This window comes from Glossina fuscipes, unplaced genomic scaffold (assembly GCF_014805625.2).
Source record: "Glossina fuscipes isolate IAEA_lab_2018 unplaced genomic scaffold, Yale_Gfus_2 28, whole genome shotgun sequence".
NCBI lineage: Eukaryota > Metazoa > Arthropoda > Insecta > Diptera > Glossinidae > Glossina > Glossina fuscipes.
Window position 1 is genome coordinate 6544781 of NW_023998423.1, and position 21461 is coordinate 6566241.

Genomic DNA, 21461 nt, shown 5'->3' on the forward strand with positions numbered 1-21461 from the left:
AGACGTACAAGGGGAGATGAATGCATATTTTTGATACATTTATATAATAAAGAATATATATTACATTTCTGTGATGTTTATATATAAAAGTTTAGATATAATTGTGATGTGCTCATAGTGTTTATAAACTCGTTTCTCAGTAAATCCGCAGCTTTAAGCATTTATTAAAAGAGTTGATCTATTGTTGTTCCTTTTGAATGTTTTAACAATTAAAAATCAACAAAGCAGTTGTTTAGACCTTGATATACGTCTGCCAATTTTTACTGTTTTTGTTTCTTTTTCCGGCGCTCTTGGTGTCCTAACGACACTATTAATGTTGGGGAGCCTTTAAATTGATTTTCATTTGTAAACAATCCTTTGAAGAGTGTCAGGAAAAAATATTTAAATAAAAACAAGTTAAAACATTATGGGAGAGCATAGCCTATCTTTAAATACTCTGCATTAATTCGGTTAAAGGAATTTTTCACATATTGTGTTTTTGTCAGAAAATATGAAAAGCTATATTTCATTCGGGTGTAAAGGCTGACACTTATACAGGACAGAGCCCAAGACACGAATCGACCTGATCTAAATTTAGTGCATTTTTTGTCAAATGACACAATTAATTTTCGCTTGTATTCTTGTATTCGCTTGGGGAGGACATTTAATTTATAAATTTATAAACTAAATTTTCCCTTAGAACTTCGAACATAAGCGCAACATCGCGTTTTGGGTCTATGGCTAAAGCTAAAATGATGCGTTAGTTGTTCACTATTAAGTTTGAGTTGAGACTTTACAACAAAGTTCTCTTTTTAGGTATAAATTTCAAATTTTACCTAAAAGGATACAAATCCTTTTATTATTATAACTTGTTAATAGAGTAAGCTTTAAAATTATATCTGCAGTACAAAGCTTAAGTGAAAATTTGAGTGTAATTTTTTGCTGAATGAGTTGACTTTCAGTTTTATTCATCTAAACTACGTTAGTCAGAAGTTCATAGATTGTTTATTATGAATGCGCTGTTACTGGGTTTTGCATAGTTAAGCAATTCGCTTAACTTCTCTGCACAATGCCCGTAATAACTTTTTCATAAGCTTAACCAAAAAATGATTTAACCTTCAGTGAAAAGAAAGTAAACAAATTAAAGTATTATAGTATAATTTGATGTCCACGGACTGTACCTTATTCATTGTGCAGCTATTTGTCGTCTTAAGAAATTGTCAAGATCTTTGTACGATTAACTAAACAGTAAGTTAGCCCTCACTTATTGACAAGGAGAATTTTAACCATAAGCTCAAAGATTGTAAGGCTTTTCTAACCACTCCGTTTACTTGCTCTGCATATTTATTTATTTATTTATTTATTTATTTTATTCCACTTATACTAGAAACTCAACTAAACAAATAACAGTCGAGTTCAGTAGGCTCTTAATGCAAGACTAATATTAATTAACAATAAAATTGAGTATAAGCATAATAAAACAAAGAAGAAGAAAAAAAAAAGAAAAAAGAAAAAAAAGCATGTACACTATCAGCATAGCGCCACACTACAACCGGTATAGGACCAAATTGCAAATGAACCCCTAAGCCATCGCAAACATGCATAAGCCTGGCAACCGATAATACTTAACAACAATTCATTTTCCAATCATAACGACTTTTAAGGATAAAAGCTAGTTTAAGTAAGACATAGGTAAATCGCGCGTATTAAACAATGTTGCTTTATTGGACCTTAAAGAGTCCAATAACGAGAATAAGTGATAGACGTCATTTAGGTTCTTGCAAACTACTCTGAGCGGATTAAACAGCTCATAATTATATTTACACTGACTAAGCTTAACCAAGGTAAAGTGCCTAGAGAAGCGGTTAGGGACATTGAAGCTTATTTTACCAAGTAATAAAGGCGAGTATATAGCACCATTTATTACTTTGATTACAAAGGAAACGCCAAGAACAAACCTACGTTTCTCAAGAGACGGTAAGGACAGCAGAAGCAACCTATTTTCATAGGGAGGAAGAGAGGCAATCGGATCCCAACCCAAATTTCTAAGGGCAAACAGCAAGAATTGCTGGTTATGGGAATGGTTAGTAAGTCTGCATTATAAAATTATGTGTTGTATGCTGTGGACCGGCGTCAAAGTTTAGTTCAATTGTAATCTAAAATTAATGATGCAGAGAATATTGCATCGGGAAGTATTCTTACAAATTTTTTTTTTCTTTTATTGTTTCCCAATGAATTCCCATATTATCCATAAGCAACATTTCTAATGGTCTCTTCGTCATATTCTATCGTAAAGTGAGTTGACGTATGTGATGAAACGGGAACCTCGTCAAACAAAGAAAAGATTTAGCAAAATTACGAGAGACAAAAGATTCCCTATGAATTCTTTGTCATGAGTAATCTTGATAACTATATAAAAAATGCCTAAACTTCTCGGCTGTTCATCGCTGAAACCATCACTCTTTGCCGAAATATATTTGGTAAAAGGGCGTCACTGCCTGTCACTGTCTAAGCTGAATAAAAATTTTGATTTTTGCTTTCATATACCAAGACAAACTCGGTGATTCAAATTAAAAATTTTTCTTTTTAATGCTAACCTATCCACACACTACTCTACATAGAATACTAAAGAAATAATTTAATTTTTCGTTTTTTAATGTTCCTTATTATTACAATTCAAATTTTTTTAGTCAATGCAAGCAACCAATGCGAAGGCTGAAGTTTGACAAAATTTTGCGTTCACGGATAACGCAAAACAGATTATAGGTTAATTTGCCTTTAATTACATACAATTTGATGTTGACGGTTCGTGCGCCAAGCACAACGCATTACGCAAGTTTTGTGCTCATTTTCTTTACTTTGTTTTTTCGTTTTTATTTTGCTACAAAAACACATGTGTTTTATTTACTATTGGTATGATTGTCGTTATCAATAACTTGGCATTACACTGCCATAAAGAATTGTATTTTCGATGCTACATATATTGCGACAAGAATAGCACTTCTTCAATGCCTGCTAACACAACATACTTTTTGTTAGCATAGCCTAATCGCACAACGAGAACGCGCCTTTTTTCCGGCTTGGGAATAAAAGTTAAATAATTGATAAGCAATGGAAACAGCTGTTCGCTCATTGTGTCAGTGCCCATCAAGTTTTATTCCGTTTTTGTTTACATATTTTAGTTGATTATTCTAACGAAGATTGATGGTAACCATAGATCGCAGCTTGCAAGTACTATCAGACAGTAACCGTAATTTCTAAATTCGCCAAGAATAAAATTAGGTAAATGTCTATATTAGTTTCATTATCATATTTAAATAAACAAAGCATTAGTTAAATTGATAACCTCAAATATTTTGGTGCGGCAATATATGCTGAAATAACAATAGAAGTTATTAAAAACTTATGTAATCTCTGAGAAATAAAGCAAAGAGAGACGTCTTACGAGAAATATTTAAATCCCATCTTAAGTATTCATTTCAGTTACGATGGGAGCGCACGGTCACGGTGAGCCATATAAAATTCCAGATCCGAGTATTTACAATGTTGATGATATCCCCAAACTGAAACAGGTTAAAGAGGCTCTTGCTCGACAGGGGCTGAAAGATCCTTGGTTGCGGTAAGCATTTATTAGGATAGTAAAAGAATAAAATTGTAGTTTGTTATTTTTCTAGTAATGAGGTTTGGCGTTATGATACTGCACAGTGGGGAACGCATGCACAACGCTTGCGCGTGTTCATGACCCGGGGTTTTGTCTACGGCTTGGGTCTTGCTGCGCTCACCGTTGCTGCAGAGACATTATTGGGAAGCAATGATCATCACGGTCATCATGGCGGCAGCGAAGGTGGTCATCACTAGACCTGCGTTGTTGTTGACGTCTTTCCCCCATTGGCTAATGATAAGCTAGAATATTTCATACATATATCGTGATATTGATCGGATCTTTATTTAACTTCTCTGCAATAAATTTAAGTTTTTGAAAATCGAGTTTCAAAAACAACAAAAATATTTAAGTGGTACGTGGTTTTAAGTCTTCGTAACAAGATCTGAGAAAGATTTGTGGCTTCTTGGTAGGATTGAAATATTCATGACCTTTAGACCAATCGTAGCCTACAGCATATGCAAAGATTTGACCATTAGCATTGAAACTGCATTTTGTGATTGATTGATCCATTGTCTCCGAAGATTTGAGTTTTGTGCGAGCATCTTTGTCCCAAAAACTGAAAGTGCCGTCTGAGCCTACGGTTACCAAAGTGCCGTGAATCGGATGGAAAGCTATATCATTGACTGCGTAAATATCCTGAAATCCCGTAGAACCCGATGAACGATGGCACTTGAAGGTAAAGTTGTCTTTAGGGTTAATTGGATTCACATACTGTATACCCACACGTCCTTCAATGCTGCCTAAGGCATATCCTATGAAAAAGAAGTTTCATTAAGGGTTTGCACATTTCTTAACATAAAAAATTTACCAGTTGGAGCTTTCTTTTTGTCCCTAAATATTGAAATAGTGCGATGCTGATATTTTAAGGGACTTTCTTGTCTTTTAAATTCTGTTGGACTATTCTCTAAGGAATAAATAATTAAACCCCTTCCTGCTGTGCCCACTACCGCCATTGGGTAATCGACATCCGCGCAATAACACCGTTCAGGTAGATTAATAGCTAACATCGGATTAGGCGAACGAGTATCCCAAAATTTTAAAGTCTTATCCCATGAACCGGTCATTAAACATGTGTAATTACTACTTTTAATCCAGTGACATGTTTTAACGGGTGCTTCGTGTGCGGCTACTTGCATTTGCTGGTCTGAAGCCAAATCCCATATTTTCACTTGCTTTTCACTGGCTATGAATACTTTTGTACCATCATCAGACCAGCACACATCTAAAACGGGTCCACCCATAGTTTTCATGGATTTTGGCACAGTTTTTCCAGTTTGTTCTACCTCCCAGCAACGTACACTACTGTCCCAGCTACCGGCAATTAGAAAATTTTGCTGCACTGTAGCTGGACTAAATTCCAAAGCAGACACGGAGTCTTCGGGCGGAGCCACAACTTCGAAGTCATTCATTCGATTCGTGCTCGTGCTTCCCAAGCTTGACTGGCCAAACATGCTGACGCGCGGATTTAATAATATTTTCTTTATGTTTACTAATCTTTATTTTTTTTTTTTTTAATTTTATTTCACGTTTCTTTGAATATATTTTCTGTACTAATTTTTGGCAAAATTCTCTGCTAATAAAAAGAAAATCACATTAATATGTGAGCTTGAAGAATATTCCGAATCAATAAAAAATAAAAAACTCACGCTGAAGTAAGGAGAATAGATAAAACTCAAAAGTGGGTATAAACAGCTGTTGACAGTTTGGCGAACGGAAAACGCGAATAGGTTTGTTTTAGTTAAATGTTTTTAAGGCAATAAATTCTAAAGTTTTTAAATTTTTGAAATGTATAAAGATTAGCAAAAAAAAAGGAAAAACATAACAGCCGAGCAACAGAATATTAGTGCTATCTCGCACCTTGACCATCATAGTTTCTTTGTAATGAGTCCTAAAAGTCAGAAACCTAAACGATGTCTATCACTTAATCTCACTATCGGACTCTTTAAAGTCGAAACAACTATGTTTAATACACGCGTTTTGCCTATGTCGTATTTAAATTAGATAAATATGGAATGGATGAATAATTAGGAAATTGATTTCGTATTCCTAATTTCAATTTCAATATCAATTTTTATATGTTGTATGTAATGTAAATGGATTTCATTATTCAATGTAATATGGATTTCATTATTCAATGTAATATGGATTTCATTATTTTTTTTGCACGTTTTTTTTGGAAAAATATTTGCAATTTCTTCATCTAACATGATTTTTTAAACTTGTGAAACATATCCTTCAATTTACAATATGCCGCATGTGTTTGTCTAAATGATTTTTTTTTTTTTGCACGGATTTCTAAGGGACACTTGTACCGAGTAAAAAAAGATTTGGGTGTATATATTCCTACTGAGGAATGCATCTCTAATTTTTTTGATTATAATTTAAACGATTGCTTATCGCGTACACATTTCCTTTCTTGACTCAATTCAAATTCGCCTTCGTATTTTTATTGCATATTTCCATTTATTATTTATATACATCATCAATAATAAATAAATAAATAAACCTTAAGAATACTGCTGTAATAATTATATAAAATTTATTAATAAATTACGGTATAAGCAATTAATATACATATTTTCAACGTCATTTTATCTTTATCTTCCAATTAATTCATTAATTCTAGAAAATGAAAAACATTTAAAGATCGTATTAATATCTTTGATAGGTTTCGTGTTAAAAAAGCACTGTTCATTCGGAAATTTTTTATAAAAACTTTTTAAATGAAAACACAATTGGTCAAGACTGCGAAATCGCACGGACCGAGACGGACTTGGATTTCATGTACCTATTGTCAGTTATTGTGATAAGGAAATTATGGCAGGACAAGAAGTTTAGCCAGTTGGCAAATTGCGAATGGATCCATAGTTAATTACGGCTTATTTCGATGGAATTGAATTCGACGCAAGTAGGAACTTGAATAAAATAACTTAGCGCTAGATATGGAAAAGTCATTGAAACTGATTACGGCCGCCCGAATTCTTAGTCTTTATCAAGCCAAGCAATTAGACCCTCAAAATAGCAGAAAACAGTGATCTAATTGAATCTTACATAATTTGTGACATGACATCGTCAACATGAGATGTTATATAAATATTACATGCATTCTCTATATTTATATTTCCAATATTTTGTACAATTGTAGGATTTGTTTTTAAATCACTTGATATTGTTTTAACGGGGATTTTTTTGTGTATTGTCAATTCATCAATTTTTTGATTTAATAATGAATAATGGTAAGCACCGAATGTTTGTGATTTTTTTGCCACTTTTGAACTTGTTTGATCTCTTGCTTTTGCCGCATGCGTGTTTAATGAGTCAGATGGTTGTCGATGTTTTTGACAGAGAAAAAAATCACAAATTTTTAAAATGCCTTTACAACCAATATAATCGACTGATTGCTGAATTGATTCCTTTCCTAAATTAATGCGACCTTCGTTTCCGATATATTTAATCCGGCCGCGATTTTTTTGCACTCTTAACGCAGTCTTATTACCAATCACCAGCAAATCTCCTGCATTATTCTCAATACGTATGCGATTTCCATTGCCAATGAAACGTAAATTGCTGACATTATGGACTATGCGTATTTCCTTACGATTAACCACAAAATCTTTGTAATCTTCGTTGACCTCCTCAGTGCAATCATCGACAGCATCATACATTGGAACAACCATGTCTTTTTTTCTGTTTTGTTTTTAACTTACGCTATAACAATATACGCCGAGTGGTTTACTTTCAATTTCTTTCTTAAATACTTTCTCTCTTCGAAGACAGTTTAATTGGTTTGTTTTTTATGGGAATCACAATTACGTCAAACTTGTTTCGTTGCCGATGTTCTTTTAAAATATTTATTTAATTAACATTATATATCGATATATTTACTCCCTTCAGTATCAATTTTGTACTGAGCAACAAGTTGAAAAACATTGCTTTTATAGTTAATGCTTTAATTTGAAAAATTTCCCCTTTTATATTCTCAAGAGAAACTTACAACGATAGCTGATAGAGCTTTTTTGATTAAACATAATTACGAGATTATCTTCTTTTCTAATAATTAATTTTTATATATTTTTTAAAATGATATTCACATTTTCATTTTAATATAAACCAAATGTATTTCTCACAATTCGAAATGTTTTCTTAATGGCTCTCAAAATTGCTTTAAATATTTGTAAATTTTCATCAAAGAATGCCATCTAAGTTCAAGCAATAAAAAGCAAAAGGAAGAAAATTATTAATAAACCATATTTTAAAAATATTTCTATAATAACATAAACAAATGAATAAGGCAGTAAATTTAAACGAATTAGAATTTTTATTTGGTTATAAACATCATAGACGTTACATTAGATTATTGAATATGCATTGAAATTTTATCTAGAAGGCAAAGATTTGATCCTGAATTCTTCATATCACTCTTATCCAAAAGAATCAGTTACAGCAATAGATGAATTTAATAACTTTTGCAATTTAAATTTTCAATATTTTAGTTTGGCAAAGTTTCGCTATGAATAAAATCTCCACAACGAACACGAATATCCATTAATAAACTGAGCCAAGCATTTGCTTATAACTAATAAAGGGAAATGCATGAAAAAGCTGTGGTGAGTTTGGTGATCAGTGATCGAAGCCAGCAATCTTCTAGTGTTATACTTGTTATCCAAGTAAACTGGCCTTCGTTTCAAATTTTAGGTGTGGCAAGTTAATGCGCAAAGTTTTGTCATCCAAGTAAACTGGCCTTCGCTTCAACTTTTAGTCACAAATAAATACGCCGATTAGGCAAGAGTTTCGATTAGCAACTCAATGGTAGTGGGTTCAAATCTCAAGTACGGTAGAGTTTTTAATAAAGTCGAAAGCCTTAGATGCTAGTGCCTTAAGACTTTAGTCTTAGAATTTATTCTCTGGTTAAATTTATAATAATAATAATAATAATAATAATGGTCACAAATAAATTCGGCTAGAATTGGAAATATTTTCTTATTTTATTCACCCATAATCAGCTAACTACTATTTAAGGTAGAAAAATGTCCTCATAAACTTAACGTTTCATCGTTAAAGTTAAAAGAATAATTTTGCAAAGTCACTAATACTAAACTTCATAGATGTGGAGAAGGGAATGAAAGTTTATATCGAAAAACTCAAGGAAATATGCACGAATGAGTCGAATTAAGCATCGGCGTAAGTGTATATTGCCAATACGTTTTTTTTTAAGGAGAATGATTGTTAAAAAATTACCCGTCCTTTCTTTGTGAAATTCGTGTATAAAAATAAAAAATTTCTTTTAATCACATTTATATCAATTCGAAAACATTTTCACTATCTTCGATTTTAAATTTATTAAAATAAAATTATCTGACAAAATTCTACAACTGCTTGCTAAAGTATTCAACACAGTGAATACTTGTTATAATAAAGAAGAAGAAAAAAATTCTATACGCTTACAAATAATTTATAAAAAAAATTAAGATTTAAAACATATGCACACATTTATCATTTAAATAACATTCGAATAAAACTAATGAACGTGTAACTATGCGCCAACGAAAAAGCAAATCGATGATATTACATAAAAGTCAACAACAAAAAAAATAAATAAAAAATTGAAAAAGAAATTGTAAAGCAAATTAAAATATAGTCAAATAGAATGATATGAAAATAAGCCTTACTAGAGGTAGAGATATGAAGCTGCCGCCGTGAGTCATTTCATAAAGCTCATCATCAGTGTATTTGTCAGCTTTAATCGTAATTAGAAATTCCGCTGAAACCGGTTTGTGATCTGATAAATTGTACTCGGGATGAGATTTATATGCCAGTTGTTTCAAATTAAGTTGTACATCAGGATAAACAGGTGCTTGTAAGCGATATAGTATACGATCACACCAGGCGGGGCGACGCTTGAGATTATAATCTGAAGTTCCTTCGATGAATTTGAATGTGGGTGGAAAATTGGGCTTTCTCTCCTCCATTAGCGAGAACGCATTACCCGTCTCACGCACCAATTTTAACTGGTCAAATTGATAAAGTTCATCTAAGCGTCCTTGCTCGACTGCATTTCGTATATCCCAAACTGAGTCGTGACTATCTAAGCGGAAATTTAAATCACCAAACCAAAATACAAAGTTGTGATCAAAAATGTTGCGATATCTTGGTGCCTTGTAATGATGATTATCAACAATTTGATCATAGTCTTCTACGCGTTCACGTAGCTTCTCATCATGCGCGGCTAAGTGAGAGGCTACAAACACCACCCCTGTACCGTAAAGACTTAAACGTATGCTTACTGCTCCTTTATTGCCCCATAGGCCACCGAAACCAGTTTTCGTATTCTGCGTCTCTATTTCTCTTATATGAGAAATATGCTTTGGCTGAACCCACATGCTAATTAACATTCCTTGCAAACGTTCAGCGCCCAGTTTTATAAAACCCATGTCATCCAAGTGTTCTTTCACTTTAAATGTCCACTGGTCATCTTGGAAATAATTCATAATTTGATTTTTTGGCTGAGTATTCACTTCCTGGAAGCCTATCACGTATATATCAGGTACATCAGAATTGTTTGGACAAACAGTCGCATTTAAAGATAACGCATCGTTTAATGAAATATCATCGGGGTAATGACCACCCACATTCCATGTAAGTATGTAAATACATAACTGGGCTACAATATCGCCGTCCATAACTTTATGAATTCCACTTTATTGTTGACAATTTGCACACCAACCTAAAAAAAATTTGCTGCTAATTAAATTAGTGTAAGAAGAAAAAAACATTTGATAACAATAATTACTTAGCGACAACTCTATCTTGCTCTTTCCAATTTTTAGAAACTTCAGCTGTTTCTTTTTTTTTATTTTTTCTTTTCGCCAAAACTATTCAAATTTTTACTCCATTCACTGCCAAATTTTGAGTTGGTGTAAATCAAGCAACTATTTTTCCTATTAAGATCTTTTATCGTAATCGTTAATTTTAAAATAACTAAATTCATATGTGATTCTGATATTCTTTGTTCTTCAATTTACATTTAGTGCTTACCATTATTCACCTATTTTCAATAACCGGTTTATACAATGAATCGGTAACGACAAAAATAAGGTAAAGTAAGCAAAGTAATAATCACCCCTTAAGCCGAATCTTGGATACCCAATATTTTAAGCGATTGCATAGAAATTGCAAAGTACTTTAATAAGAACTCATCTTACTTTTTTTATCCTGACCTTTTCGATTAATTTAATAATATATTTGTATCAAATTTCTATTGACTAGGAAAGTTTTTTCAATAATTTGTAATAAATTGCACCAATTTTCAAATTTAATTATGGGTACCTATATGAAAAATTTCATCTTGTATTGCAATCTTGCAAACCGCTGGTGAAATAGCTCTTTTATTCCCTTCAAATATTATGCTACATGTTAACCTATGATATTAATCAATTTACTAAAATTGTGATGCATTCTTATTTGTCATATGCTGATGACAGAGCATAACAAAAAAACATTCCTCTTAGTTTATATAATAGATTTATTTTAGAAAAAATAACCTTCTTCTTCTTATATTCAACAAATCAACAACCGGAAATTCACCAAGATGTGTGCCTTAGAATAGATTGGAAACAATAACGTTTATTCAATTTCTAATAACTATCTTAACAATATTTCCAAAAAATTGAAAGAAAGTGGAACCTTTGTAGCAAATGTCCTCACTTCTCAATTCTCATATTCCCACTTATAAAAAAGAAAACAAAAGAGAAATATTATAGACAGTTCTCATCATCAATGCTTCCGCCAATTTCCTAATCCTGTTAATATTCTAACAAGCTTCAAATTGGCTCTGCCCACTAAAGTATCACACAAAATAATCCAAGTTTGTATTAATAAATAAAAATGAATGTTAATTTGAGCATGGATATTTTGAGCATTTTGAACTAAGTGAAGAGACTACATTCCTTACTTTCGAAGTCCGCGGGTTCAGAATTAGAAGGAAGAATTATTTGGGAAAATAACCTTCTTTACATTCACGTGTAACATACTACAATTCTAAGCTACGAAATTCCATTCGTGGAATATTTAATATAACCTTGAACAAATTGTCATTTTAAGTTAACGTGGCGCTTATAGGGGTGAGACAAAAAAGTGTTATCCCTTTTTAGCGAAGGTACGTGATATAAGAAAATAGCTTCACATAGCTTTTGATGCCAGCGTATTAGAATTAATTGTAGAAAAATGGTCTGGGGTTGTAAAAGTTTAGAGCTGTGTACTTTGAGATAGAACGAGATTTCTGCCAAATGACTAAAACTTATGCGCGACAAGTTGCGGATTTTGTGTTTGTCTGGACCTGTTCGATTAATGGTAGTATAGTCCTTGGACCAATCTAAACGGAGAGTTACTATCTTTTGCACTTATATTTAATCATTTTAATATAGTAAAACACGTTTTTTATGTTCATTTTTTTCAAAATATATGTCGAAAAAGGATTAGAGCAAAAAATTTGATATTATAATAACTTTAGAAAAACAACAACAGCAATAAGCACAGGCAACTGTAGAAAATGCTTCAATTGCTGATGCGAACAATAGTGTAAATAATAACAAAGAAAAATATTTATTTGGAATTATATGTTGGCCATATCCCATAATTTTCTGACAAAATATATGCAAAAATGCACTATTATTAAACTATAAATAATTAAATTATGCATTATTATACTAAACCTTAAAGTCAAATAACGAAAAGTTTGCATTGCAGTATATAAGGGCATCTAGCAACTAATAGACTTGAATGTCCATCACTAATTTATCGGAAAAAATCATTTCTGGCAAGGTTTTACAGATTCATCAAAATATTTTGACGTTTTGCATTCTCTCTTTCACAATTTTTTTTTTTGTTTGAAACATTTTTTTGCAAAAATTGATTAAATTAAAAAATACTAAACGGAAAAAGGAATATGTTTTCATAAATTAACGACTGATTCATAGCAAAATTAATGAAAAAGACTTCAAATAACCGAAAAAAAGGAAAGCAGCTATTTATCGTTGATTTTGCGTTTTCCTGTGTTTTGAACAAACTACGTCAGGTCTCTGTCGTTGAAGCCTGTTCAAGAAATTTAACAGGAGGAGACGAGGTGTTAATAATTTTTTGTGAACAAGTTTAGAAAAATTTCGCGCAGCATAAAAAGTAGCACTTAAGGATTTCTAATATGTTGCCCCGCAGCGTGGATTTAGTGCGAAGCTTACATCTTAAACAATGCTTTATAGGTCAACAAGCTTTAAAGCGATTTCATAGGCTAATATTATTATCGGGTTATGGCGAAATAGTGCCTATAAAAATTGCCAGAACAATTTGCTCCCATAAAGATAAGGTAGATTAGCTGAAATAAAGAAATTTAAAGTATCCGGAATTAAAAAATACTTCTTATATAGAAATTAGCTGCGTCCGCATTTACAACGACGAGTTCTTCTGGTTCTACCCGCGATTCTTTGATTACAACGCAAACCAAAACGACAGAAAACACAGCTACCGAGCCGAAAGCAGTCAGTGAAACTCAGCTGGCATCTTTGATGTCAGCGGATGCGCCTACACAAACAAAAAAACTCGATATTGAGACATCAAAAGGCATTCTATCAATAACCACCACTATCGAAGATTCAAAAATAAACGAAATTGTATTTGAAAAAACCAATTCTCTTACAATCGATACGCCTATTGAAACTACGGCAGAAAGTATTTTAAAAAAAGAGGCAGACGTTATTCCGACGATAACAAAGGAATTGAGCAAGACCACTAATGCTGTTATTAAACAAGTTAATGCAGCCGCAAAAGCTGCTAGTATGACAATACAGATGTCTAAAGCCACAAGTGATGAACTCTTAACAAAGAAGACATCGAGCAGTAAAGCTCCGTCAGAAGTGAAGACAAAACCCGTAAAGTGATCAGCAAAAACAAATTTGTAGGTGAATCCATTGATGTGTTTCTTTACTTTTAGAAACGCATCAAAGTTGATTGTAATCGTTCCTCATTGGAACGCAACTTTATAACACCCGCACGCGCCATGAGTGACTTCTTGTTAAAGGCTGCCGATTTAGAGCCTTTGCCAAAAATCAAGCGACGTTCACCGTACGAACAAGAACCTCCCATTACTGTATACTGGCGGAAGGATGTTGAAGCTAAAGCGATAGAAGTGTGGGGTTCAAAGGAGATTCTGCTTAGAGAAACCCTTAAACGCGAGCTTGAACGTAAGACACATCAACAGAGTAAGTGAAGATAAGCTAATAGAAATCCTCAAAATGTTTAAAGGCATCAGTTGAGTCCCTCTTCAGATATCTTCACTGTGAAACGAAGACTGCGCGATTACCGCCGTGAAATGGGATATAGAACTACAACAATCGAAGACGAACCCGGCCTAAGAGGGAAATCTGGAAAAGTTGTATTGATAGCTATTGGCATGTAAGTATTATAAAAGCATTTAAAAGATTTCACAAAAAACATTTATCTTAAAACTGCATTTGTGCAGTAATGGACTGAATTTTTTATTTAAAGTGGGCGGTTGGCTTTATTCGGGTTCGCATAGCATGTTTGCTGAAGCTGTGCATTCATTGGCGGATACCATAAATCAATTAATTTTGGCGTACGGCATCCATAAATCAACACAAATGGCCGACCCCGATCATCCGTATGGTTACAGTAATATGAAATATGTTTCATCTTTAATATCAGGCGTGGGTATCTTTTGCGTGGGTACCGGTCTATCAGTATATCATGGTATTACGGGCATAATGAATCCAGAGCCTATGGAGAATTTCCTTTGGGCTCTCTTCATTTTAGGTGGCTCTTTAGTTTCTGAAGGCGCGACACTTTTAGTTGCAGTGAATGAAATACGTCGCGCTGCTAAACTGAGTGGTATTCCTTTTAAAGAATATGGTAAGGAACTTGTTGCTTTTTGTACTGATATCTCATTTGGATCTCGTCCTTGTTTTACATTTTAGTTATCACTGGCAAAGATCCCTGCGTTAACGTGGTATTAACGGAAGACGCGGCTGCTGTAGCTAGTGTGGTGGTGGCCGCATGTTGTATGGGTGTATCTATTTATACGGGTTCTCCCGTATACGACGCTGTTGGGTCTCTTTTAGTAGGTAGTTTATTGGGGGCCGTCGCTTCGTTTATAATTTACACTAATGTTGCCGCTTTGGTTGGCAGGTAAGTCATATTGGAATGCTTTTGTTTTTTAAGAGAGGAAAAACTTTTTTTTTTTTAGATCTATACCTCAGGAACATTTGGAGCGCATTAATTCGGAGCTGGAAAGTGATATTATGATACGAGCTATACATGACGTTAAAGGTATCGATATGGGCAACTCTTTGGTACGTTATAAGGCTGAAATAGACTTTGACGGTCGCGAATTAACTCGCTTTTATTTCGATAAACAAGAACTAAGCGAACTCCTAAAGGTAACAAATATCGAAATTGTGCGTTAATTTGAACGGATTTTTCGTCTAAAGTAAGTTCGGAAAGATATGGATACGAATTAATTATTGAAAGAATTATCTACTGCTACTTATTATATTTCCTTGATTTCCTGTGGTCAGCAAGTAAATACGCCAATGCATCCGCAATAGCCTTAATGAAAGCTTAGATTGGTGTAGTATTGCAAAGGTTTTTTCTTGAAAATCCCTTCCAATTAACGCAATTTCGCAATCGACACTCTTGTTGGAGTACAACATTGTTCATTCACAAATCTTCTTTTTTTCCTCTTCTTAAGGTTGTCAAATCTTTTCAAACCGTCGATGAATTAGAGCAATTCCTCTTGAGTCATGGAGAAAATATAGTTGATTTAATGGGCGGTGAAATTGATCGCATTGAAATGAAACTACGTGTAAGCTTAATTAACAAGTGATCTTGAGAGTTTCAAATTATACTTCTTCCTTGTTTTCAGAAAAAATTCCCTGAAATACGTCATTGTGATCTAGAGATTCTTTAATTGTACTCTAATGGAGATGTATATATATATATGTATATATATGTATATGTATATATATGTATATATTTTTGTTTAGTCACCATCCCAGCCGTTTTCTGTTAACCGAATTGTGGCTTCTTCTACTTCAGAAGAAATTACCCTGAAATGCGTCATTGTGATTTAGAGATTCTCTAGTTGTGCCCTAATGGAGATGTATATGAATATACATATATATTTGCACATATATATGTATTTATTTTTGTTTAGTTACCATCCTAGCCGTTTTCTGTTAAACGAATTATGGCTTCTTGCACTCTACATTTGCAACAGCGTACGAATGTGTACATTAATATTGCCTTAAGCATAAAAAAACTTGTTTTTTTACTGTTCTGGTTGAGTTGTTTTAATTTTAATGAATTATTCGCTAAAATAAATTTATGTGTAATATTGCAAATGTACGTAATAAATAATAAAAAAAAAAACATTTTTTTCTTTTGGGATTTGCATAACCGACGGTTTCAACCGAAATTTGCGAAAATTTAAGTAATTGTTTCAATTACTTTATGCTAAGGACAGACTGTTTTAAGCGTTCCGAGAACGTAGATATTAAGCCGAGAAAATTCGCGGACGAAGATTTCCAACAACAAATATTGAGCGAATGTCCATATGGGTACTATTAAAATAATATCAGAACCATCAAGTTGAAAGTCAGCAGTTATTGAACGTGATGAGGTTCTCTCTTTGTAGTTGAAAAATATGCACATTTCCAATTGAAATTATAACAAAGGCATCATACTAAGAATTTTGACAAAAGGCGGCTCGTATCAGAAAATATGTTTTTGGGAGCTCAGCTGAATATGGTAACGAAGACGTAAACAAATCTACTAAAACAGAAAGCAGTTATTACCTCTTGTCCTTCCGCAGTTCGCTTTTCGTATTTACTAAACAACTGCAGCGCTATTGTTCTTATTCTCACGTTTTATTTGGCTTTTTCTTAGAAGTTTTAGAAGCAACATCACTTTTAGCTCCTGGAGTCTTTTGCATTCTGGCCACTTGCATATCTTTCAATTTTGCATTTAGTTTCTTTTTAGCTTTGGCTAATTCTTCTTCTTGCTTGATAGTTTTGGCTGGTTTAGGGTGTAAAAAACGCTTACGTTCGCCATTTTTGGCAGCTTCACCACAACCTGGTATGAGAACAATAAGGACATGACTTTAGATTAACAATTAATGAAACAAAAATATTCAGTACCGCATACCATGCACTTCTGGCAGACCATGCTTAAAGCAATAACGTCCTTGACAGTATTCGCAAGTGTGACCAATTAAATTGGTTTTTGCTTTGCAACGAGTATAGTCGCACAAATTGTCCACATCCTTCACGGCTTTAAGGACATCATCTAATTTCGTTTCCACCACTTTGCTGGGAATTTTTTCCAAAAGCTCCAATGTATTGTTCGTGCCGTAATTTGGCCGCTTTCCAGGGAACAACGGTGGCTCTTCAACACCTTCGTTTGATGTGACATCGTTAGCATCGCTAGCAGCAACAGCTTTTTCATCTTTGTGTTCTTCATTGTAGTGAAATGTCAGTAATTTTTTTAAAAAGAATATATCTAATCATCAACATTACCTGCCATGATAAATTCTTACAAGTCTCTCAAAAAATGAAGCTAAACAAGAGAAATATATCACACAAAATTTGCAAATAATTGTTTATATATAGATGAGTTTGGCGGACGTTGTTGCGAGGATCAAAATAATTGCTCACACAGCAGATAAATCTTATAATTGCGATGAACACCCTATGATTACTAGTTTTCAGCTGTGAAAATAAATAAACGAAAAGTAAAGTGGAAACTCTGGTTGCAAACGTAAAAGAAGTGCACCCTATGTTTAGATGATAATGCGGACGTATCCTTCGACCGATTTGGCCCATTTTCAATACCAACCTGCGTGCAAGAAATTTCAATGTTTCTGTCAAATTTGAAGTGGAAATCTTTATTTTTTTTATATTTTGATTTATTAAACGTTAATAAACATTGTTAGACATGTCAAAATAACGCAGAGCTAAAAATTTAAACCTTTGCTGTACTGCGGTTGCGACTAGTAGTATATGTGGTTGTTCTTGCAAATTCGACTTTATGCTTTAAGCAACCCAAATAATTTTGTATCTCAGACGCAGAATTGCATTGTATTAGCTGCACAAGAGGTGGCCAAACATTTCAATATAACAATTTAAACTTTGAGGGTTTGCAAAACGTGAAATAAAATGCGTTGCGGTTACCAATTCAAACAACAGTAATACGAAAACAGACAGCATAACATTCGTAACGATATCATTTCGCAAATAAAGAGAAAATCGTAAAGCATTTCAGTTGCTTTTTTCCTTGTGTTGTGTAAAATTTTCGTGACTTTTATAAAATGTATATATAAAGAAATGATGCATTTTGCAGCGTTGTAACAGAAAGACAAGCTTACTTCCTTCATCAAAAGTTGTAACTGGATAACGTGCCTCAACGTTAACATATGCATTGTTTCATTATGTTTCATTCATTATGTTTGTAACGTTTTTGAAACGCTTGTTAAGAATGTAAGTCCGAAACATTTTCAGCGACGGGGTGAATGAAAGAAATGTTACATGTTATAAAGCAACTTTTAATAAGATTAAGACTAAAAAAACATATACTATTCTAAACTTAATGGTGTAAATTCACCTGGTTTAACCCATGATAAACCTTTAGGACCCGTCGCAGTTGAACCAGGCATAGGATCTTTACCTTCTCTTATTCGTTGCTTTATGGGACCGTGAACTTCTTCATTATACTCGTCAAATGTAATATAATGAGGATCATCTGTTGGCGGTTTATCGTATACATGCTCCTTACTGCAGTTCACGCAATCTTTTACTTTTGTTATAAAACCAGCACGATTTTGGCTTATTAATTCAAACGCTTCCGAATTCAGCCATTTTGTAATGTTTGTCAAACGTACACAATCCAAAGGCTCGTTAAATATATACTGCATATACTTTAGCAATTGCCAAATGTGATCTTCACCACAACGCCACTGTGGAAAGGCATGACTCAAATCCATGGTCCCTGTAAATGGACATATCAAAGGATGATATATTTCGTTTTGAAAGATGACAGTCTAGAACCAACAATAATGAAAACACAGCTCCATATATCCCACATAACTGTACTTACTGGCACAGTATTATCATCCGGATATTTGTCCGGCAAAAGCATGTTAAAACGAAAGACGCCCTCAGCGTAAAATCCCTGCCTTACGAACAAAACGCCATACCACACTAAGCATAAAAAAAAAAAATCATTTAACTGGTCTTGTCTTAATATGAAATTAAAACTTGCATAAGGAGTTGCCGAAGGAAGGTATAACATATATTCCTCCTATTTTTTCAGCTTCTATCATTTTGCTAAAAATATATTGCAATTATCTAAAAGAGCTTTCCGTTCCTCTTTTTATTAACTTACTATTCTGCTAAAATTTTATATTCTTGTTGTATAGTTGTTAATATTTTATCCTCTGCTTTGTTTCCATCGTGTGTCATTTTTGTGATTTGCAATACTTTTTCACGCTCTGGATGGGTTTGGACCTAATAAAAGTGAATATGAATATAAATTGAACAAATTTTAATTTTATACAAAATTCAAAAATTTGACAGTCAATACAAAGCAAAGCATATGTTTTTGTTCTGTACACACTTAATATAAACAAAAAATTGTGACAGTTGCAAAACTAGGGTTTCCAAGTTTATTTCTTTGCAAAATAATGAAATAGCATAATGTTGAGTTTTAATGGAATGAAATAGTTTTAGTTTTAATAAAGTTCGCGAAAATAAATTCTATCGCGTGTCTGAAGGCCATTAATCTGTTTATCATAACTGAGATATTATTTGAGTTTAATTTTAGCACCAATTTTTTATTTTAATTTTTTTATTTATTATTAATTATTTAAGCAATAATTAGTCAGTAAATCAGATAAACAATTATAATTAATTAAGGTTAAAATGGAATTAGCATGCCAGTAAGACTATAAAGTCTTTTTTGGCACAAATTAAAGTATTACATAGGATATCCGCCTGAGTGGCCGAGTAGGCAAGAGTCTCGACTAGCAACTCAATAGTCGTGGGTTCAAACCTCAAGTGCGGTAGAGTTTTTTAATAAAAGCCGATAGCCCTAGATGCTAGTGCTTTAAGACTTTAGTCTTAGAATTTATTCTCTGGCTAAATTTATAATAATAATAATAATAATACATAGGATAATACGAACTTCAGTGCCGTAGAAATTCAACATAATTACATAATTACTCATTACAGGGAGGATTATAAAATTTCCTAATTGCTGACTTAAACCTACAAACACTAACCATTGCCTTGATATCAGAAGGTAACGAGTTCCATAACTTGACAGCATTGATAGAGAATAGCCTTGATGATTTCAAATATCTGTTGTCGGGAAGAATTACGTTCGTCGTATGTGTGGCTCGAATTTTCTTAAATAGATATTTTGGCGTACAAGCATAAATGAGAATTTAAAATCTCTGTCGAAAGCCGCGATTTTCTGTAGTCTTTGCGCTTATTAAAAACTTATCTGGCATTCTCTTCGACAGCCAACTGTGGCTTGGCGCTGGTTAAGGTTGCCGTATGCGTTGTTTACACACGAGACATTTAATTAATTTCAATTTGACTTGAGTCGGTATATACGAGTAGGATAAAGATAGTAACTTAAACGTAAGATGACTGCGATTTACACCTTGCTTGACAATGTCAATCACTGCATCAGCCATTCTAATATTAGGTAGAGAGTCAGAATCATAAACGTTGGATAATATCGCGATCGCTTTTGTCTTATCCGTATTAAGTTTTAAATTATTGACAACGGATCAACGTGAGATGCGAACCAAATCACCGTTAACTAGCTGAATCAGATTCTCCACCATCACCCGTGGCCGAGATAAGTATATTTGTGCATCATCTGGCATCATCATAAATGAATAGTGCAATCTTGACAACAAGCAACTAAGTCGTTAATGAAAATACCGAACAGGTTCGACCCTTATATAGCTAAAGGGAAAATTATTATGTTGACAAGATAGGACATTCTGTTCTCTATATGAACTTCATGGATTTCAATAGTTTTTAAAAACTTGCTTTGAAAAATATACGAAATCGTGCTATTTCTGTTGAAGATAAGAAACCATTTTCGAGTGTCTTGGCAATCATAGTAAATGCGTAGCAGCAACTATAAATAATTTCAAATAATATTCAAAATTTCTCTTGTAAGTAAAAATTATATTTACTTAACAGATTAAGAAGTTAAACATATATAATATAAACTAAATTGAGATTATAATGCCTTTCAAAATTGTAAAGTGAATGGAATAAAACTGAAATATTTTACAAATAAAAAAAAAAAAGAAAAAATAATTAAGAGATAATTTGAACGTGGAGCGAATTGGAAACGTTATTATTTGATTAAATGCCATTTTAACAGATTTTATGCCATCGTGAGCACCTAGTTAATGAATGCGGAAAAATAAGAATGAGTGATAGCGTAATAACGGGCAGTACAGATATTTTAGTACAAATTTGTGTTTATATATTAACATGGAATGTTGATGGCCATTCTCCGAGTGCACCTCTAAACGACGCTTTGTCCATAAATAGCACTGTCTGCCCGTATGGTTCACGTTTGCCAGATATTTATGTAATAAGCTTTCAAAATACGCAATACGACGAGAGAACAAACCACCACCGTCGATGGTCGTGGAAAATCGGTGACGTTTTAGATCAAATGGGTTACAGGACTATCGGCTCTGAGCGTATGCGAGGTTTGCTAATTACCG

The 21461-nt window shown here is 33.2% G+C and overlaps 7 protein-coding genes across 16 annotated transcripts; 2 read left to right on the forward strand and 5 right to left on the reverse strand.

Annotated features, from left to right (window-relative positions):
• Positions 1 to 3179: 3179 nt before the first annotated feature.
• On the forward strand, positions 3180 to 3992 carry LOC119636416 (NADH dehydrogenase [ubiquinone] 1 beta subcomplex subunit 3). Of its 3 annotated transcripts, none has more exons than XM_038031736.1 (3): positions 3180 to 3261; positions 3463 to 3598; positions 3654 to 3992. In XM_038031736.1, the coding sequence occupies exons 2-3, from the start codon at positions 3468 to 3470 to the stop codon at positions 3835 to 3837; spliced, it is 315 nt and encodes a 104-aa protein (XP_037887664.1). In that variant the 5' UTR covers positions 3180 to 3261; positions 3463 to 3467; the 3' UTR covers positions 3838 to 3992. The 3 variants fall into 3 exon arrangements, with proteins under 3 accessions (XP_037887664.1, XP_037887661.1, XP_037887662.1); XM_038031733.1 differs by having other exon boundaries at positions 3182 to 3261; positions 3451 to 3598; XM_038031734.1 differs by lacking the exon at positions 3180 to 3261 and adding an exon at positions 3289 to 3386 and having other exon boundaries at positions 3451 to 3598.
• Positions 3891 to 5302, reverse strand: LOC119636415 (mRNA export factor). The gene is made up of 2 exons (XM_038031732.1): positions 4452 to 5302; positions 3891 to 4395 (listed from the first exon to the last, which is right to left on the reverse strand). Exons 1-2 carry the CDS (start codon positions 5092 to 5094, stop codon positions 3989 to 3991), a joined length of 1050 nt encoding a protein of 349 aa, XP_037887660.1. The 5' UTR covers positions 5095 to 5302; the 3' UTR covers positions 3891 to 3988.
• Positions 5303 to 6414: 1112 nt separating this feature from the next.
• LOC119636707 lies at positions 6415 to 7719 on the reverse strand. The gene has a single exon (XM_038032267.1). It carries the CDS (start codon positions 7318 to 7320, stop codon positions 6691 to 6693), a length of 630 nt encoding a protein of 209 aa, XP_037888195.1. The 5' UTR covers positions 7321 to 7719; the 3' UTR covers positions 6415 to 6690.
• A 793-nt stretch (positions 7720 to 8512) lies between these two features.
• Positions 8513 to 16520, reverse strand: LOC119636467 (phosphatidylinositol 4,5-bisphosphate 5-phosphatase A). 5 transcript variants are annotated; one of them, XM_038031818.1, is made up of 3 exons: positions 10434 to 10845; positions 9313 to 10367; positions 8513 to 9176 (listed from the first exon to the last, which is right to left on the reverse strand). In XM_038031818.1, the coding sequence occupies exons 2-3, from the start codon at positions 10321 to 10323 to the stop codon at positions 9162 to 9164; spliced, it is 1026 nt and encodes a 341-aa protein (XP_037887746.1). In that variant the 5' UTR covers positions 10324 to 10367; positions 10434 to 10845; the 3' UTR covers positions 8513 to 9161. The 5 variants fall into 5 exon arrangements, with proteins under 5 accessions (XP_037887746.1, XP_037887745.1, XP_037887742.1 ...); XM_038031817.1 differs by lacking the exon at positions 10434 to 10845 and adding an exon at positions 16504 to 16520 and having other exon boundaries at positions 8513 to 10367; XM_038031814.1 differs by having other exon boundaries at positions 8513 to 10367.
• Positions 10261 to 15985, forward strand: LOC119636466 (zinc transporter 9). The gene is made up of 10 exons (XM_038031813.1): positions 10261 to 10279; positions 12584 to 13001; positions 13063 to 13563; positions 13626 to 13893; positions 13960 to 14086; positions 14154 to 14560; positions 14626 to 14836; positions 14895 to 15087; positions 15399 to 15512; positions 15573 to 15985. Exons 2-10 carry the CDS (start codon positions 12840 to 12842, stop codon positions 15615 to 15617), a joined length of 2028 nt encoding a protein of 675 aa, XP_037887741.1. The 5' UTR covers positions 10261 to 10279; positions 12584 to 12839; the 3' UTR covers positions 15618 to 15985.
• LOC119636468 (DNA-binding protein SMUBP-2) lies at positions 16070 to 17396 on the reverse strand. Of its 4 annotated transcripts, none has more exons than XR_005247148.1 (4): positions 17224 to 17395; positions 16853 to 17161; positions 16504 to 16780; positions 16070 to 16391 (listed from the first exon to the last, which is right to left on the reverse strand). XR_005247148.1 is itself a non-coding variant. In XM_038031819.1 (4 exons), exons 1-4 carry the CDS (start codon positions 17228 to 17230, stop codon positions 16444 to 16446), a joined length of 561 nt encoding a protein of 186 aa, XP_037887747.1. In that variant the 5' UTR covers positions 17231 to 17396; the 3' UTR covers positions 16070 to 16443. The 4 variants fall into 4 exon arrangements, 2 of the variants coding, with proteins under 2 accessions (XP_037887747.1, XP_037887748.1); XR_005247147.1 differs by having other exon boundaries at positions 16070 to 16447; XM_038031819.1 differs by having other exon boundaries at positions 16070 to 16480; positions 16573 to 16780; positions 17224 to 17396.
• Positions 17397 to 18232: 836 nt separating this feature from the next.
• LOC119636688 (protein crossbronx) lies at positions 18233 to 19299 on the reverse strand. The gene is made up of 4 exons (XM_038032227.1): positions 19088 to 19299; positions 18965 to 19029; positions 18800 to 18903; positions 18233 to 18743 (listed from the first exon to the last, which is right to left on the reverse strand). Exons 1-4 carry the CDS (start codon positions 19162 to 19164, stop codon positions 18279 to 18281), a joined length of 711 nt encoding a protein of 236 aa, XP_037888155.1. The 5' UTR covers positions 19165 to 19299; the 3' UTR covers positions 18233 to 18278.
• Positions 19300 to 21461: the final 2162 nt, after the last annotated feature.